General features: G+C 41.7%; 1 protein-coding gene across 1 annotated transcript in view; it reads left to right on the forward strand.

Moving 5' to 3' along the window:
- The first annotated feature begins 465 nt into the window (after positions 1–465).
- The window catches only part of ano7 (anoctamin 7), a 40,844-nt gene continuing 21,192 nt past the window's right edge, over positions 466–20,117 (forward strand). The window contains exons 1-6 of the mRNA XM_080428767.1: positions 466–662; positions 7,437–7,539; positions 8,295–8,352; positions 10,707–10,837; positions 15,716–15,823; positions 15,994–16,130. Of these exons, the coding sequence (XP_080284893.1) occupies positions 7,438–7,539; positions 8,295–8,352; positions 10,707–10,837; positions 15,716–15,823; positions 15,994–16,130 (536 nt within the window). The 5' untranslated portion in view covers positions 466–662; position 7,437. The remainder of the gene's footprint in view (positions 663–7,436; positions 7,540–8,294; positions 8,353–10,706; positions 10,838–15,715; positions 15,824–15,993; positions 16,131–20,117) is intronic.

Consider the following 20,117-nt stretch of genomic DNA (forward strand, 5'->3'; position numbering starts at 1 on the left):
TTTTATACGTAGCTTGATTCCTGATTGATCTGTCATAGTCAGTATGCAGGTTGGACTTATTACACTTCAGCAAATAGCAATGTCTGTCTAATTTCGTCCAAGTTCCAACATATCTCATTTAACTCTTCTCTGCTTTATTCCCACCTCCTTCATTGGGGCAACTGCATCCAGCACAGGTAAAAACTAATAATACTGTACATCTCCTCTTTAAGAGTTCATGACAGGCACTTTGCTTATATGGCCAGTGACTGGCACCAACTACAAGGGGTTCTGTCAAGTAGAAGCTCCACCCACTCAGATTCAGGATGCAGGAGCTTCCCTCTGGGGTTGTGGGTGTGGGCTGAACGGTAGACAAACATACAGTACCCACCTCCTTGTCTGGGAGTAGCACACAGAGTCATATAGTCTGACATACAGACAGAGAGTCAGTTATTCAGACAGACAGGCACACAGACAGACAGACAGACAGACAGACAGAGAGAGAGAGAGAGAGAGAGAGAAGAGAAGAGGGTGAATTTAAATGTCAACCTGTTGGACTGTTGGACTGGTCTGTAGTGTTGTTGGGTCTCTGTGTGACGTGGACTCAACAGAACAAGTGGTTTGCATCGTCGCTCCAAGTTCAGTGAAGTGTGTGGACATTTGGACTGAGTGGATAAGTTCAGGTAAACCACATTTCTTTATACTCCTATTAGAGGTAGGGTAAGTGATATTTTTCGGTCAAAACCAAAAAAAAACATGTTGAAAGGTTAAAGCAATATAGTGTGATCGTAATCATTGCTACAGAGTGTTTGTCCTGTTACAGGGTCTCCCTGTCTCTCCAACTCTTTAATAAACTTTTGAACGTTTGAAGGTGAGTAAAAAAATGTCAGCCAATCAGGAGAGAGTACCCATTTACCAGCTTCACTTTTATAGTGTTCCAGTTCCAATATCTTCTGTTCATTTCTTTGGCGTCATCACTTCCAATTTCACTTTTAATCTGTATCCTGTGTGAGTTCTCTCTGCTGATTGGAATTAATTGGTATCCTGACCTGAACAATGTATAGGCCATTTTCTGTTTACTAAAGAGCTGGATGGACGGGAGACCCCGAGAGACCCCTGTTACTGAACAACAACTCTGTTAGGACCAGTTTATAATATCTGTGTACAGAGATATATATTATAATGTGTGTATATAAGTTCTTTCTTTGATTTGTATTCATTTAATGGAATTCCTGCAATGTATTAATCCAATGTGTAATATGTCTGACAGTCCTTATTAGTTAGTAAGTTTCCACTCCTCTGTACTCCTCTGTCCCCTCCCCTTTTCTAATAAAGTGCTTGGACAGAGGGGAGTGCGCCATTGTGATTTTGGACCTTGTGAAGTGAGTTACATGGTGGTCACAATCCTCGTACGAGTAAAAGAGATCTCGTGTGTCACGTGTCTTCTTTATCTGTGTGTGATCAAACAGCAAGGGGGTTTAAGATAACGATCAAGAACCTATCATTTCACTGGTCCTTCGTGTCGGATTTCTACGTCGTTTTTGGAAGAGGAGAAGAGGACGCATCGCAAGTCTATCGATAGCCAGAGATCTGAGAGGGTCCTGCAAGCCCTGGGGTGTAAACCAGGCCGGTGTTCACCAGTCCGAAATCTTCTCTTCGACGAACGACTGCCGAAATCTGAACGTGATCACACGCCTATAAGAAACATGTAAGTGTGGTCCTTGTGTGGACATATTGTTGTTATTACTAAGGTGTAATATTGACAAGTGTGTTGTAGTTGTGCATAGATAAGCAACTACAGTTATAGTTGTGTTGTAGTGGCGGGGGCCACTGCATTTTATTAGCTGCAATTGTATACTGAGAAACGAGTTTTGTGTGAGTTCAAGAGAGAGTCACGGTAGTTAATAAGATAAAGAGTCTGAAAACTCCCTCCAGAGGGTTCAGTGATTTATCCTCTGGGGCAAGTCGACACGTGGTGGACCTTCCAGGGCATGATCCTTTTGTCTATGTTTAGTCTATATATCTTGTATAACCCCCATAAGACTCTCAGGGGTGTACGGTGTGTGGTTTGAATGTGATAAGTTAGCTGATCCCCTGGGCTAGTCCAACACGTGGTGAACTGGTGAATATTTGGGTGTGATACAGTTTTTGACCAGTATACAGCAGTGCCTAGAAACGTTGAAATACACTTAGTTAGGATAAGAACAAGATATTTACAGTGATTAAAATAATTTCTACATTGAACAGAACATTATAATAACCACACATATTTAAGTTTTCACCCACATAATAGTAATTGACTGCTAATATGGAGAAGGAAAAAGAAGATACAGGTGCTCCTGTGAAACAAGTGATTGTAGTCGATGTTACCAACGACGGAGATAAGCCAAAGCAGGGCAAGAAGAAAGGCCAAACAAGGGCCCCCAGATCATGTTTTAGGTGTGGTCGTTTAGGCCATTTTGTGGCTGATTGTATATCAAGCACAACAGTACATGGATGGGATGATACGAGGAAAGAGAAAGGCCAACCAAGGGCCCCCAACTCATGTTGTATATGTGGTCGTAAGGGCCATCTTCTCTTCGGACTGGCTCTTTGCGAGTCATGCAATATGTCTGGCTGGGATGATTAGAGAAGAGAGAAAGAGAAGAAGCTAGGAGGCTGTGCGCATCAGAGCGACAGCTACAAAGAGAGAGATTGTAGTAAGAAGAAAACGTTTTGTTTTGTCTAAAAGATGTGTGAATGAGAGAGTGGAATGTGCATTTTTGTGATCTGTATGAATGCCCCAAATAGATGCAGTAATCATTTAAACATTTCAAAATTCCATGTCGTGGTGCACAACGACATGGAAGGAGTGATGTTTAAATGAGAGTGAGAGAGAAGAGGAAGAAAGAGAGAAATTGTACGTGTAAGAGTGTATGTATGTGTGTTCAGGTGTTAGTGTACATGAATTGTGAGTGAATGTGGTGTTTGGGTGTAATACATATGTACTATATGTAAAGTGTGAAGGGTAGCAACAGTAGTGTGAAAAAAAAAATGGGTTATGATGTGCGTGTGTGCTTGTATACGTGCATGTGTGTAGTTTCATGTACCGAAAAGACTGTGTGTGTTTGAAGCATGTGGAATGACGTCACTTACGTTGGAGAGTGTCAGGTACTGTGTGTGTGAGAGGAGTGAGTGTGTCTGTGTGACTGTCTGCATGTGTGTGTGTGTTCACATGTGTGCGTGAGTGTGCGCGCGTGTAAGCATGTGTGTGTGCTCGCATGCATGAGAGAGAGAGAGAGAATAAGAGAGTGAGAGCAATTCAGTGAGCCTGGCTCTGTGTGCGTGTGCGTGTGTGTGTGTGTGTGCGTGTGTTTGTGAATAGTCCAGCCAGTTTCTCAAGGGAAATAGCTAAATGTTAAGGCCACGTTGTCAGGTTTCGTCTCACGTTATCTCGTGTGTTGATTTAGTAGTAGAATCTCCCACATGTGAAAGTATGGGGGAAGAGTAGCAGGCCACTGTTTACATTCAGATAGAAGAGCAGCTTAGATACAAGCACCAAAACCCAAGAATAAGAGAGAGCTCCTTGCAGTATGCCCCATATAGTTTGAATTGCGTTGGCAGCAGACGTTTTTGTTAAGTTAAGACAGATGATGCACATGTTGGTCTCTGTGTTGGCCCTTCCTGATTATACTAAGTCCTTTATCCAAACTGCTGAAGTTAAAGAAGTTTTTTTAAATGATTTATGTCTTGTTGAAAGAGTAAGGTGCTAAGTTAAAGGCCTCTAGGTTTTACTCCAAATGTCTCTTAAACCCATTAAGACCTGGAACCTGTGTAAATTTTTGATATGTACTCAACCTCATCTCACTAAAGTTCGTTGTGGTATTTTTGAACCCCAAGGCCGCTAAGGGCATCGATGTTAAATGTCTGACTCTATAATAATAGCCACGATGCATTTTCTACTTTGTTTATTTTTTTGCTGCACAGTAGACTAGCAGAGGCACTTTTACGCCTGGGAAACGCTTATGTAGATAAGATAAAAAGGAACCTAGTCGCGCTTCACATTGGGAGTTTTTATTTGTTATGTCTGCCACCAGTGACACAGACCATTTCACACTTAGGATCTGAAGTTGAGTCATGACCATAGGTCATATCTCAAACAGGAGGGATGGTACACATATAATATATAATTAAGCAGCATTTTCACACTTATAATTTTCAAAATTATGCTAAACAGTTTTGTACATGTTTTTAGACAATGAAAAGGTAACGAAAGGCCATATGTAAGACTATTATTTCCACTTATTGAAAAGTGATGATACTGTAAAACTAGATTGAAGTACAGATGTGTCAAAACGGCCATAGCCATAATGCATCACATTAGTGGAGCTTTACATGAAAATAGTCCAAAGTGCAAATTATCTGTCTAGTCTTTTCTCTCTCCCTACAGGGACTGAAGCACTGGTGATCTGCATGCCGTGATAAAGATCATCAAGCGACAGGACCAGGACCAACTCTGCGCTGAGAGGGTCCGTTCCGAGTCCTGGTCACCAACACAATTGCTGTGAAACGTGTTATTTGGATCCACAAAAGGCCACTGTAAATTGGTTCGAACATTATCAGACATTTAAGTAATAGGAGTGCTAAAGCCAGCAGCGGGTGGGGCCGAGCGGATAGAGCTCAGGTCAGACCCAAACCTGGAGAAGACTCCAATTAGAATATTCCCCATCCCCATTCCTATTACACCTAGAATTGCACCCCTGGTATTTTTGTGAGTTTTTAATTTCTATGAGTGTATTATATATTTGTATTATTAAAGTTACTCGTAAATCGAGGAGTGTTGACGAAAATGTTTCTCACCGTCTAAATCTAAATATATATAGGTATATTTTTACGCTAATCAAATCGCTAAGACTAAAATGTGAATGTTTTATGTTTGCACACATACTGTATAAATATATCTGCTTCACACAACTGGTCATGAGAAGTGACATGCCTCGAAATCCAATATCGCTGGTGAGCCTTGGGAGAAAATGACTTTGAACTAACAGCAGCTATTTGCCGTGTAAACCGTACCATCAGTTGAAATACGCCCTAAATAGCACTGTTAAGCCTGTATGTCACTCGGAAGCCTAACCTTTGTTATGTCCACGCTGGCTCTGTGAAGAAGGGTCAGATCAACGAACACAATTGTCAACAGACATTAATGCTGACTCCCCCGTGTTTGTTTAGATCAACTAAGAATTGGAGGTTGTAAGAAAAATACAATCTCACTGGTAATCCCGTGCCAATAAGGTTGGTTTGTCTCTCTTTCCCCATCTTGGAGTGGGAAAGCTTATGTTACGTGTAGAGACAATTAACTATAGACGTAGCCTGTTCCTCAATGCTACAATGACCATGAAGAGGCCCAAAACCGTGAGTTTGAGTCAGCGTCGTTAATGGCCGTCCAGAATAGATGGACTCTTGACCTTTTGACTGCTGCGAGTGGAGGGGTCTGCGTTTCTGATAAAAAGGACATGTGGTGTTTTTTTTTATTTCAGATGACATTAATTCCAAGAATGTTAGTGACGCAAAGCAAGACCATTAGTGTATGGTCAATGAAAAGGTCGTGCAGACATGCGGCGTTGTCTCAGACTGATGACAATATTTGGCCCAAGTGCTCCACTCTACACGAGAGTGTGTATTCCTTTCAAGCCCTATTTGAGAGTGACATAGAAAGTTAGTCCCAAGGCCACTGGAAGCGAAGAGGCAAATGTTTGAGTTGTTGGGTTGATTAATAAAAATCCTGTTATGATGTTCATTTTGAAATGTGATGTTCAGAAGTATTAATTAAATGAACAACAGGAGGGAATGTTAGGACCAGTTTATAATATCTGTGTACAGAGATATATATTATAATGTGTGTATATAAGTTCTTTCTTTGATTTGTATTCATTTAATGGAATTCCTGCAATGTATTAATCCAATGTGTAATATGTCTGACAGTCCTTATTAGTTAGTAAGTTTCCACTCCTCTGTACTCCTCTGTCCCCTCCCCTTTTCTAATAAAGTGCTTGGACAGAGGGGAGTGCGCCATTGTGATTTTGGACCTTGTGAAGTGAGTTACATGGTGGTCACAATCCTCGTACGAGTAAAAGAGATCTCGTGTGTCACGTGTCTTCTTTATCTGTGTGTGATCAAACAGCAAGGGGGTTTAAGATAACGATCAAGAACCTATCAAACTCTTTATTCATTATAACTATCAGAATATAGAGCTATTTAACACTTATCACTTGTAAAAAATATCACTTACCCTACCTTTAACACTTACAGGACGGGAACCCCTTTTGGGGTTGTTGTTGCTATGTACAGTATAATAGCAACATACTTTTTTTTTAAATTTTTGAATAAATACATTTTGAATAAGTTTTTCAGAAAACTTAGGTCAGGATTTAGAAGGCTTTATAAGAATCGGCCTCAGGTCTAAATGGGTTACAGTAAGACCTGAGGCCGATTCTACAAATGTCTTCTAAATCTTAACAGTTTTCTGAACAGTTGCTGTATCAGTGGTGCTCAAACTTGTTCATGTCAAGGACCCCCAAAATGTATGTATTTGGCCGCGGACCCCCATCTCAAAATATTTAGTTCCAGCGACCCCCAGAAGCAAAGGTTTGAGTTAAAATGTTCGCTTTAAAATATATATATAATTTATATTCAAAGATTTGCAAATAATATTTTTACATTATACTGTATATATATTTTTTTACATTAATACAAGATTTTTCAAAGATAGCAGATCTACAATGCGCGGCACAAATAAACGCGCTACATGAGCTTGTATATCTGCAATTTTTTTCAACAGCCAAAGTTTAAAATAATGGTGAACCAATGCTAGTTAGTGCTTTAGCTAAAATCTAAAATGACACGGAAGCTTTCCTGGCTTTTAATGGGTTAAATTAAATGTTTCTCAATTGTAAACAATGTACTTCTGCACAACAACAGGTGTTAAGTAGCAGATCTTTACAAGCTAGAAACGTGACGTGAAGCGACTCATTTCAAGCTTGTAGATCTGCTACTTTAGCTGTTTTTGAATTTGAATCCTGAAAAGTAACAGTTTTGGACATAATGAGGTTTCCACTGTTACTTTTCAGGATTTTAAAATATATATATATCAAAAGTAACAGATCTACAAGCTCAAAACGTGTCGCTTCGTGCCACGCTTCGAGCTTGTAGATCTGCTACTTTTGTTACTTTTTTGTGACGCTGTAGTGTGATCAAGTAGGGCGTTAGTTTGCGAAAAAAAACACAAACAGTTAGAATATGGAGATAGGTTTCCGCCCGACAACAACGATACAGTTTAGGCCAAAAATCAGATTTTCGGCTGCCAGTGTGAACATAGCCAGAACATAGCCATAGCCAGTGCGTGTGTGTGTGTGCGTGTTTGTGTGTGTGTGTGTGTGTGTGTGTGTGTGTGTGTGTGTGTGTGTGTGTGTGTGTAGAATGTTCAACAGGAGGAAATCAGAGGAAGGAGACAGTGCTACTCTCATCGCCATGGCGACCGAGCCAGACCATAATGACTATGGGAGTGTCAACACGCAGCAGGTCTGTCTGTCATCTGGTCTGTCGGTACAGAAACAGGAAGTTAGTCACTAGAACAACAATAGAGCTACTGGCTGATTAGCGGATACATAAGTGCTCTGGTGGTTCTCAACGTCCGGCCTGGGGACCAACCAGCGGCCCAAATGGAACGCTGTAACTCTGAGGGCCAAAATGAACCCGATGGACCCGTATAAGGGTTAGAGTTACATTAACACTGAGGATTTCACGGAGTAGATTGTGGTTCCAGTATTAGTCTAGTTCTGGGATTCTCAAACTAATCTCTCACCACTGCCCTAAACATGAAAGTACCCGGGAGGAAGTGGACTAAGAAAGGGGAGGAGCGTAACCGAGTTCCTGTTTCTACACAAAAAAGGAGGCAAAAACATGTGTTTTTCCTTCTTTTTTGACAGAATGGGTTCCCATGCAGATTGTTAAGCTATACTGACACCAATTTGATGCTTTTTTCCCCCTCTTTTTTTCCGAGACCCCACTCTACACTGTACAATCCTCACTGTTGATTTAACTCTGAGAGTGTACAGACAGACTAGTGGTTCCGTTTGTACTCACTCAGTAACAGACCAGTAAGAGTCCATTTGGACTCTTAATATTGACCTTCAGGTCAGAAACAGGATGGTGTCAAAGGTTATATTGTTAAGTTATATTGTATTAATATTCTCTACTATTCAGATTGGACTAAAATAAAAATATATTCACAAAAATCGCTTTGATAAGAGTAAAAGAAACTTTTTTTCCCCCAGAATCCTCAGCGGTCGCTACAGGACAGGAACACGTTCAGTGATGGAATAACTATAATCGGTGAGTAGAAAGAAAAAAAAAATATTAATACAAATGACTTGATTACCAGCTAAACACTGTAGGAGAATGTTTTATTGTCACATCACAGGTTTACAGGTAAATATATATAAAAGAGTGGGTGAGATTAATTTTTGTGCAAGCTCCGTTATTTTGTAGTTATTTCCAGAAAGAGACAGAAAAGAGCAAGAGGGGGGAGGGGGGGGGGTGAGCAAGGAGAGTAAAAAAATCAAACAGAATATTATATATATCATATATCTACATACAATACATACACATAGCATATCCATTTCGGTACAGTATGTATGAGATTAGACATAAGGTTCACTATGTCAGCAGGTTTAGGCTAATAGTATACATGATAATAGACGTTAAGGTGCAAAAAGAGTATCAGCACGATCGTTCATGAAGGTTAAATAATCCGTTATTATACTATAATAACCTTATAACTCATTGTTATCTTATCTACCTTTAAGATATCATATCGTCTCTGTTGGGTGGAAACCTCATTATGTCCAAATCTGTTTGGACATACTTTCAGGATTCAAATTCAAAAGCATCAAAAGTAGCAGATCTACAAGCTCGAAACGCGGCGCGAAGCGACGCGTTTCGAGCTTGTAGATCTGCTACTTTTGATACTTTTGTGTGACGCTGTAGTAAGATCAAGTAGGACGTTAATTTACGAAAGAAACACAAGAAGTTGTGAATGTGGAGATAAGGTTTCTGCCCGACAGCAACGATATAACAAAATATGACTATAGATTATAATGACTTACTGTAATATTACTACTACTACTGCTGTCTGTCTCTAGCAGGACAGATGCTGTCAGTCTGTACAATAGTGTATATTGACTCAGACCTGTTATGTCAACATGTCACCTTCTACCAACAGTCCTGTCAACAGTGTAGATGTCAAACTGCTGCATCCACCCACAAGATAAAACAAAAAAATCAAACAAACCATATAGAGTTAAACAAACATTAGTTAACATATTAGATTAACTGAGATACTGTAAGCTATATTTTGTGTAATGAATAATACTATCTGAATGGATGTTGTGTCTAATGTATAGTCTATACTGTCTGAATGGAGGTTGTGTATTATAGTCTAGCTGTCTGAATGGATGTTGTCTAATTAAGCAATATTACACGAGAGGGTGTGCTTTACCGTCATTATTGGCACGCCAGTGATGCGGTCAGGAACGAGGCGAAGCCGAGTTCCCTGAGCATCACTGAAGTGCCAATAATGTAAGGTAAAGCACACCCTCGAGTGTAATGTTGCGATTATACAACAGTTACCAACAAAACACATCCAAATGTATTCATATTGTGGGGCAATTAATAATAAAAATGTTTCGCTATTATCCGTTTCCCTGTAAAGAGAAGAGTTTTTGACTGAGAGACATTAAATAGTCCCTGTAGCAGCGCTTTGAGTTTGAGGCACCGTCTCATCAACACAGCTGAGCTATCAATGCTTGCGCAGTGGAATGAATTCCAGTAGGCTATATGCTCCGTCGTACGACCGTGTCACGTGGCCAAAATAACTGATCTACAAGCTGACAACGCGCGTTGTGAACTTGTAGATCGGCTATTTTCGGCGTGCGATACCTTCGTACGATAAAGTATAACATACACTGGACTGCTAACGAAATGGGAGTAATTTTACTTTAACACAGGAGGATATTTATAACCTTCTAACCATTGATCAACCGTAAGTCCACCAAATAAGTCAAAATTAACAACATAGTCCTTTTTGCATAGCTGTTTGTTCTCCGGTGGCGGCGGTGGGTCAGGCTACTGTCTGTTTGTTTTCCTACCGTGGGACAGCGTGACTTCACAGCACAGCTGTGCCATATATGGTCTAATCAGGTGCGGACTGATTTATTAATGTGATTAGGCCCGTGCTATCATGCTGGTTTGAAGCACGGCTAGATAGCTATATCAGCCAATCAGATTGTTTGGTCGGAACTACTTGTTGTATAATGTACTGTATATGTATATATCACCGGGAATTGAACCCTGGTCTCCCACGTGGGAAGGGACTCTAAAGCCAAACATGCTAACCACTAGCCTATAAGAGACTAGCTGATAAGAGCCTCTTTGGCCAGGGCACATATTAGGCCTTTGGTCTTCAGGTCAACAGACCACAGCTGTGGAAGACACTGGTTACTAGAAACTGGTAGAACAACATGCACTATGTTGAAGGATGCATGTAGACCTGCTCTACAGCAGCAGAACCAAATTAATAATTTGTTTAGATTGTAATTCCTTGAAAAAAACAATCTTATCTGTGTGCGTGTGCGTGTGCGTGTGCGTGCGTGTGCGTGCGTGTGCGTGTGCGTGCGTGCGTTGGATAGATTTTGTCCTGGTGTGGGAGGAGAGTTGGGTGGAGCAGAGTGGAGGTAAAACGACCGTCCCTTCCTCTGACAGGAAAGCGAGGGAGGACTTCTTGGCTGGACTTCAAACTGCTGGCGTTCTCCAACAACTGGTAAGCACATAAAACAATGTGATCGGTATTTAAGATAGTCAAAGGGACAGTGCCCTCGGTGCCCTCAATATCCTCATGCCTGTCTAAACTACTTCTCCAATGTGAACACTAGAGGGAGCGACAACGATCTGGTACTACCCAATTTTAGAACAAACATGAGCAAATTTCTTATTCTACTTTGCCACTTTGGAATGTCCTGACACCATCCATTAAAGCAAGGGTCTTCAACAGGGGGTCCGGGACCCCTAGGGGGTCCTCAGAGTTACTACAGGGGGGCCGCCAAATCTTTGTGTGAGATGACTTTTATTTTTACATGAACCACTTGAACCCTAGCATCTCTTTTCTGAGGAGAACTTTAGCCAAAAATAGCAGATCTACAAGCTCACAACGCCTCGCAGTTGTGAGCTTGTAGATCGGCTATTTTCGGCAAAGAGGTATGGGTGTAGACGGAAAAAAAAGAGCAGAGCAAGTAAACAGAAAAAGTTTAATCTAAAACACAATTTTATACGATATAGAGGGGGTCCCTGCTTCATCTCTCTCTCAGCTAGGGGGTCCTTGGCCTGAAAACGTTGAAGACCCCTGCATTAAAGGATATAAATCACTGGTGTATTTCCAAAAAATATCTATCAAGAGACCTCAGCATATTCCCATTCCCCTTTAATAGTGCTAGTATTGACATGTATCATAGTGTATTTTTTTATGCTATGTTGATGAATTGAACAATGGAAACAAGTCACCAGAACTTTTTTTTGTTATCCTTTTAGCCTTAATATCTGACTGTACCACATGTGCTGTTTACATTTCAATCATTCAATCAATATGAGTACAGGAGAAAACTAGATTGCTCACTGACAGACAAAAAAAAACCCAGAAACATTATCGCCGGCCATTCCAGCCCGGCGGAACTAATTAAGGAAGTAGATTTTTTTGAAAAACAAAATACAGTAAATACTCAATCAAACACAATAACAGCATAATTACGTTTCCTTCATTGACTTCCAAAAAGCTTTTGACACCGTACAACTGGGGGAAAAGATGAGAAGATGATAGGGGCATGATGGCGGAAAGCTACAGTATTAGACTCGAGCCAAAGTTTTGACCCACGATGGTGAGACTGAAAAGTTTGACATACTCTCGGGCGTTTACAGCGTGATACGCTGGCCCCCTTCCTGTTTATTGCGGCGATGTTTCCATGAGACTCGCAATCAGTGGCAGGGAGGAGACTCTGGGCCCTATTTTGCGTGTCTTAATTACCAGGTCTTATGACTTAAAGAAGGGGTGCCGTGATTTTCAGAGATTTTTCCCCCCCCTAAAACATAATCATCAGGTATTATGGTTATAATAGGAGGATGATTTTTTTCAAAAAGAATTACAGAAATTGTTAAAATTATGTTTTTATGTGGACACGCCTCCAGTTCATTAAGTATACCTGGTTCTCACCTTAGCACCTCCTCCACCACCTTAGCACCACCCGCCTGTCCTAGTCCCTCCTCCTCCTCATGCCCACACCTGTTGTGTTATGATAATGAGGGGGAGGGTATATTTTGTCACTAAATGGCTGTTTTTCTATTGGCACGTTTGACCCTCAAGGTTTCAGCCTCCAGGAAGAAACTCAAAATAGTCAGAGAAGACATAAAACACCATAAAAACTTAATGAAGTTCTATCAACCTCATAGACACATGAAAAACAGAAAAAGTGCAAAAACCATGGCACCACCTCTTTAACTTAATACCTGGAGGCGTGGCTAATGCTGTTTGGCTATTTCGAGTGGCCAAATAGCATTGGCCACGCCTCCAGGTCTTAAATGTAGTCATAAGACCTGGTACTTAAGACACGCAAAATAGGGCCGAGTGGGTTTCACGCTGGTCCTGAGGAAGACTCCACGGGCAGTAGAGTGCAGGAAGATTGGCCTCAAGCTCAGTGCCAGGAAAACCAAAGTAATGGCATTCAAAGTGGGGGACAGAAACGTTTTTTACTGCCAGCGGGACGGTGCTTAAGAAAGTCAAGGACTTCAAATGTCTCGGTGCCCGGACCACCTCGACGAACAGGGATCTGAAGGTCCGTAGGGCACTCGCCGGTAATGCCTTGTATATACGGGATGAGGAGAGTGTGGAGATCTGAGAAGGAACGTGACCTCAAGATGCAGTTGTTCGAGGCTACAGCAGAATCAGTACTGCTGCACAGGGCTGAGATATTATGGACGCTCACAATACAGCAGGAAAAGGCCTCGCATGGCGTCTAGCCGTCTACACTAGAAGGCTATACAAATGGCACTTGATGTCACGGGCGGCCACATCAGAGATGTAGACCTCTTACGGAAGCCTCCTGCAGGTCACGGACAAGGTCAGGGAGAGAAGGATGAGGCTGGCTGGTGCACTGTGGGATGAGCTAGGAGGAGAAAGCAGATTACATGCTCTTTACAACGTTTGGGAAATAGGGGAATAACATGGACATATTGCTGCTGTCCATGGTGCTGACTGATGGTTGTTGTGTAGTGGTTATTGATAGATTTGACTGTTAATAGATGAGAATTAAGCCCTGTATACTGGTTGTACGGCGAATAGCGAAAATAGTTGATTTTAAGTAACTGAACTGAACTAATATCTATCCTGTATATTTCCTACGCTTGTACATGTATTTGTACTGTATTACACACACACACACACACACACACACACACACACACACACACACACACACACACACACACACACACACACACACACACACACACACACACACACACACACACACAAAAAAAGGCCTCGCTGGAAATGAGCTCTCAAGCTTTTTGGTGTTCATCTTTTCGATTGCTGTTTGCACGTTGTGCGCAAGATCTGTGTCAATAAAGAAGTCACTGAATCAACCAATCAATGTCCCCAGACCAGGACACCGGAGCAGAGTAGGGAATGTAGAGAACCTCCATGTTTGCCTTGGTAAGACTCTGTGCCAACAAGCTTGAACAGAGCAGAAATGTCATCACATTGATGCTCTATAGTTATAAGTGCCACCTGCGTCAGAAAAGCAGATCGACAAGCAGATACAACATTGTTGTAACAGGTGTTCACCAAGCGGTGAATAAAATACACTGTCAAATACGACTGAAATAGTTCATAATAGGCTACAACCTGGAAAACAACAGTGTTGTTGTTTTTGGCTGTTTAGGGTACCCCTTTTTCTCCCCATTGTTTAGTTTTTGTCATTATGCCAATTCATTCCTCTCGTAACTGCTGTTGTTTTCTACTGGCTCACATGCCTGTGAGGAGCCCCCACCGGGGGGACATATAGAGCCTAGTCCTCCCACCCTCCCGCCCAACACTCCCCGCTGACAGGTGCCGCCCCCAGCCCGTATAGGAGTACGTGCACTGACAAATATCCTCCTCCCTGCCCGACTTCCCTTCCCCCGAATACGATTGTGTTCGTATATATAGACACTCGATAAAGCCGGATGCACCACGGTGGATTCGAACCCTCAGACAGTGTTGGTAACCACTTTCAACCTGATGTCCCTATTTTGATCATCATAGGCGAAAATGCTAAAACATTTCCCAACATGGTGAAAATAGTACTGTAGATCTACAAGATAGATAGCTTAAAGGGGAAGACCACTCATTTTCAACATTGAACTATGTCTTTAATACACCTTATAGAGCTGTTGTGTGGAAATAAGAAAAAAGTCCCCCCCCCCCTTCTGTGTTGCCTAGAAAAGGATAATTGATTGAGGTCATGTGATCAGTGACATACGCAGGGTGTACTTTTGGCTCCGCCCCCCTCAGCCAAAAGTACACCCTGTGTATGTCACTGATCACATGACCTCAATCAATTATCCAGTTCTAGGCAACATGGGGGGGGGGGCTTTTTTCTTATTTCCACACAACAGCTCTAAGGTGTATTAAAAATATAGTTCAATGTTGAAAATGAGTGGTCTTCCCCTTTAATGGCTTTCACACCTAGCGGCTATTTTCACTATTCGGCATACGACTATATATATAGTATATAGTCATCAGTCAGCTGTTCAGGAAAAGCAGGTGGTTGAGGCGTTCCTATTATGATAATGGTTGTTTATATAAGTAGATGAAAAGATTGAGAGTACAGATAGCGGTAGGCTTTAGAAGTTACAGCCAACGTTCTGTCACCACCTGGCTACCTGGTCTAAAACACCTGGGACAACGCTCCACACAATCCGAAACTCCCCATTGCAGTTAGAACTGTAGAATCGCCCCCAATTTTCCGCCGTAATCTGAAGACTCCACCTCGGCCCTGCCACAATTATTGCTGGCCGCGTTTGCCCACTGCCAGAGATTTTTCATTGAAAAAAAAAAGTACTCAGGAGCCTAGATACAGAATTTTTAAGTTTTAAGTTAACAAGGAAGTGGATGGGAGTCTAGATCTTCGAAAAATCATATCTCCTTGGTCTTTGGGTCATTTTTTTTATTTATTTTTTTTAAATTAAAATTACGTTTTTTACGTCAGTGGCAGTATTGGTAAACGGGAATAATTACGTCAATTACGTCAGTGGCAGAGAATGAGTTGTTAACCTAGCTATGACTACCATGCTGACATACCTTGGTCATTTGTGTTTGTTACTTATAGGTTTGTTTTTTTCTTGACCACATTGTAAAAAAAAATAGATACAAAAATATATTTAGATAGCACTTTATTTAGATTGTTTACCTGGTATCCTATAGTTTCATTGTACAGATTATTATTTTGATAGTATATTGTTTAGATGCCAGGTTCTTGGTTTACCTGGATAATGTCCCTCTGCATTTTATGTATTAAATTGTAAATTGCTGCTACAACTACTATTACTAGGTATTTTGTATAGAGGCTGAATAATGTGTTTGTGCGTGCGCATGTATCTTTCCATTTCTCAGACGGAAGTTCAGCAAGCAAAGAAAAAGATCTGCTACGTTCTCCTTAGCGCCCCCTGGAGTGTTCTGTGCTACTATGCTGAAGAGATCAGTCTCCGTGTCCCACTGGAGGTAAGCTGCCCTGACCCCTGACCCCTGACCCCTAACCCGTAACCCTGATCCTGACTCCTAACCACACTAGCCATGGGAACCAATAACAGCGCTAATATGTACCATTACGTTAGACAATGTAAAGTATTGCACAATACAGATCATTAGATAACTAGTGTGCACTGGTGCAGGTGGTAACCGCCCCGAACCTCAACTGGACCCAGACAGTCCTGGAGAAGTTGTCACTTCCCAACCCACTGTGTCAGGATGTCCCCAACCCCCCACCGTACCACTACACCTGTCAGTTCAGAAACAACAAGATGGAGAGGTAAGACCCCAACCAACCCCCCACCGTACCACTACACCTGTCAGTTCAGAAACAACAAGATGGAGAGGTAAGACCCCAACCAACCCCCCACCTTAACACTACACCTGTCAGTTCAGAAACAACAAGATGGAGAGGTAAGACCCCAACCAACCCCCCACCCCCCCACCTTACCACTACACCTGTCAGTTCAGAAACAACAAGATGGAGAGGTAAGACCCCAACCAACCCCCCACCCCCCACCCCCCCCCCCCCACACCTTACCACTACACCTGTCAGTTCAGAAACAACAAGATGGAGAGGTAAGACCCCAACCAACCCCCCACCCCCCACCCCCCCACACCTTACCACTACACCTGTCAGTTCAGAAACAACAAGATGGAGAGGTAAGACCCCAACCAACCCCCCCCACCTTACCACTACACCTGTCAGTTCAGAAACAAGACCCCCACCATACCACTACAGTGCACCTGTCAGCTCAGAAACAACAAAGTGCAACACGTTGTCGCCCGGAATATGGAGGCATGGGGTACAAGCAGTGGTGGAAAAAGTACTCAAATGTTTTACTTAAGTAAAAGTATAAATACTGCAATGTAGAAGTACTCTGTTACAGGTAAAAGTCAGAAATTCAAAATTGACTTGAGTAAAAGTACAAAAGTATTGGTATCCAAATGTACTTAAAGTACCAAAAGTAAAAGTACTAAAATGTTTGAAAATAGCAGATCTACAAGCTCACAACGCGTCGCGATGCGACGCGTTGTGAGCTTGTAGATCGGCTATTTTCAAATAGCCTATGTATAAAATAGGGATAAAGTGGTTAATGTATGTTTTATAATGTAATAATTTATATCTGCAAAGTAACTAGTAACTACAGTTTTCAAATAATTGCAGTGGAGTAAAAGTACAATATTTGCCTCTGAGATGTAGTGGAGTAGAAGTAAAAGTATAGATGATTGGAAATACTCCAGTAAAGTAAAAGTACCTCAAAACAGTACTTAAGTACAGTACTTGAGTAAATGTACTTAGTTACTTTACACCACTGGGTACAAGTGGTTAAATAGCGAAAATAGCTAGATCTACCGTCAAGGTTGAAAACCGACTTGTAGATCTGCTACTTCTATTTGTCGTACAAAGTAATTTAGTAGAGAGGGTTTTGGGTGAAATTGGCTAAGAATGGTTCTTAGAGTGGTTAAAATGCAGTGCTCAGAGCTCACAGGCTAGCATAATAGGCTACTCATATGAAAATGAGTGGCTTATTTTTACTTTGCACATCTTATGCATATCCCCAGGCATATCTGAAGTTGGTTTATTGGATACGGAACAATGTTTCAACCTGATGCAGGTCAGTTGGTTCTGTATTCAATAAAACAATTTATGTAAGTGAAGACAGTGTTCAACACTGACCGCAAGGACTTTTATGAACGGACCTTTTAGACAAAGTATTTTAAATATAAGTGTGCTGTTTTAAATTTTTTGCCTAATAAAATATTCAATCAACATTTTCTCTTATACGCATGGAGGAGGACATGATAAAGAGGAACACATTTGAATGCTACTTTTATTTGAAAGTGGTTAAAATGCAGTGTTCAGAGCTCACAACAAATATACACATATGAAAATGAGTGGCATATTTTTACTTTGCATATCTTATTTGAGATACAGATTTGTAATTGTCACACGCTGTCTCGGGTGAGGGTAGTGTGCAACCTCCTAGCACAACTACTGTAGACAAAGGATGGCAAGGCACACAGTTTGGCAGGTTTTAACGTTGTTTATTTATTTTAAGTGTCATAAAAGTGGCAAAACAAGGAGACCAGATATATCTGAAAATAAATAATATTCCGAAACGAATACTTCATACATACATAAGATAAATCAAGCATTATAATACATACAACAAATGATCAAGCCATCGAAATTCTATAATAATAAATATAAATAATAAACAGAAATGCATTTTAACCATGGTTTGAACTCTATCTATGACAAATCAAAACTTCACTTCCTTAGGAGACAGCAGTAGACACATAGATATAGAAACCTAGATACCTCATTGGCCTCTGCAGTTCGTTGGAGCGACCTGTTTCGTATGGTGGCCGCCATATTTCCGGGGGGTACAGGCACTGGCCAATCACAGCGTGTTGACTACTGGCCAATCACAGCGCGTCTTTTCCAGGACTTGTCAGAATCTAGTTGTCCCGCCCCCACCTGCCTCTGATTGGCCTACTGAACGCCCCCCTTCTGTGACGCACGCGGAAATTTCCAGCTGCCCCCCCGGAAGCGGAAGCGCGCCCGCCATACAGACGCTTCAGAGCCGGAGGAGGCGTCTACCTTTATATGTCTATGAGTAGACATGCAGCAGCAGACTGACAAAAATATTCAGCCATTTTATACCACATGGCCCCTCCCTCTAGACCAGGGCTACTCAACTTAACACATTGAATGCCAAAAACGGTCCGGACCGTTTTTGAGGATCCAAACGAGAAGTGCCGAAAACGGTCCGGACCGTTTTTGACCCAATTCTATTTTTATACATGTGGGCCACGTGGGGCGCTAAAACGAAACTTTGACATCACCCAAGGAGTTTCTGAGAAGAAGAGGCTGGATCTGGCTCCATGTCAAAAATCCTTCCGGTCGGCGTTTTCAATGTTATCTCCTTGACTAAAAGCTTAATATCTCCATTTCTTTTTAATGTGGTGGAAACGAGCCGTTTTCGATCGGCGATCACGCTGCAATGGAGGATCGCGTTAGAAATATTATTGTTCCAGGCGTTAGTCGGGACCCTCCGCCGTCTCGCACGCACGCTTTGTTTACATGCACTTCCGCGTCGGGGCTTCTCACAGCACGAAACTTATAACGCAAGTGGATGGAAGAAATGCAGGCACTCAACGTATAATATTTTAATAAACCTCTGGCACCCAATGTGTTAAGATGGCTCAGGGGCCACTCAGCAAAATACCAAAAGTCCAAGGGGCCGCCATAAAAATGACGGTCCTATTTTGGATTTTTCGATTTTGTAACACACAAGAAAATGTACATTTTGACATCATATTCTTTTCACTGTACCAGTTTATTTTGTGTGTATGTCCAGTGGCATCAGTTCAGCAAAAGCTAAGGTATGGCAAGGTTAGGGTTGCCAACTCCCAGAGATTGAAATAAGGGACACCTATCCTGGGCGCGCGGCAAAGCCGCGCGGCCGGAAAAATGTGGGGGTCAAACCCCCCCAAAAACCCGAAATGCATAGAAAACAATGCATTATACCTGTAACAATTGACGCACCTGTATGTATGTCTGTCTGTTTGTCTTTGAAAAATGTTTTAGCAACCCATATATTTGAACGGAAATGTATATTTTTATCCTGTGCTAAAAAAAAGTTGAGTAGCACTGCTCTAGACAGACCAAATAATCAGGGTGATCTACAATATGTCACTTCGGTCCACTAGAAATAAACCCGCACACACATACATTATGTACATTTCATTTCATTCAAGTCATAGATATTTTAAACTTTCCTTTCAGTAGGCTACTACAGTCCAGTGTCCCTATTTGACACACTCGAACCCTTGTCCACAGACAAGGAGTTGGTTTGGACCAATCTCGCCCCAATCAGTGGTTGGCTACAGGTGCGTTTCCTGGCAAACCTATAAAATGACCTGAACCCCCTTTCGACTCTTTTGTTCCACAGCAGAGCTAAAGTGGCAGAGAGATGATGTGAATTGTTGGTTGAATTAAGTAACTGTGAAGTCTGTAGTTTGCTCGTTGTTTTGTGTCCATACACCACACAGCAAGCGTGCACTCTTGATGGCCATGTACAGCACAAACAGTTGGCATTGTCCCTTTTTTGTGACAATGTGTGGTCATTATGAAATTGTCCCTATACTGTTTGAATGGGAAATGCAAATGTATTATGTCTTTATCTCAGCTAACATGAAAAGAGGGGGAAGTCCTGCACGCGGAAGTTGTTTTATCAAATACGGAACAATGTTTCAA

Source organism: Gymnoscopelus braueri (assembly GCF_963280865.1).
Source record: "Gymnoscopelus braueri genome assembly, chromosome: 5".
In the NCBI taxonomy this organism is placed as follows: domain Eukaryota; kingdom Metazoa; phylum Chordata; class Actinopteri; order Myctophiformes; family Myctophidae; genus Gymnoscopelus; species Gymnoscopelus braueri.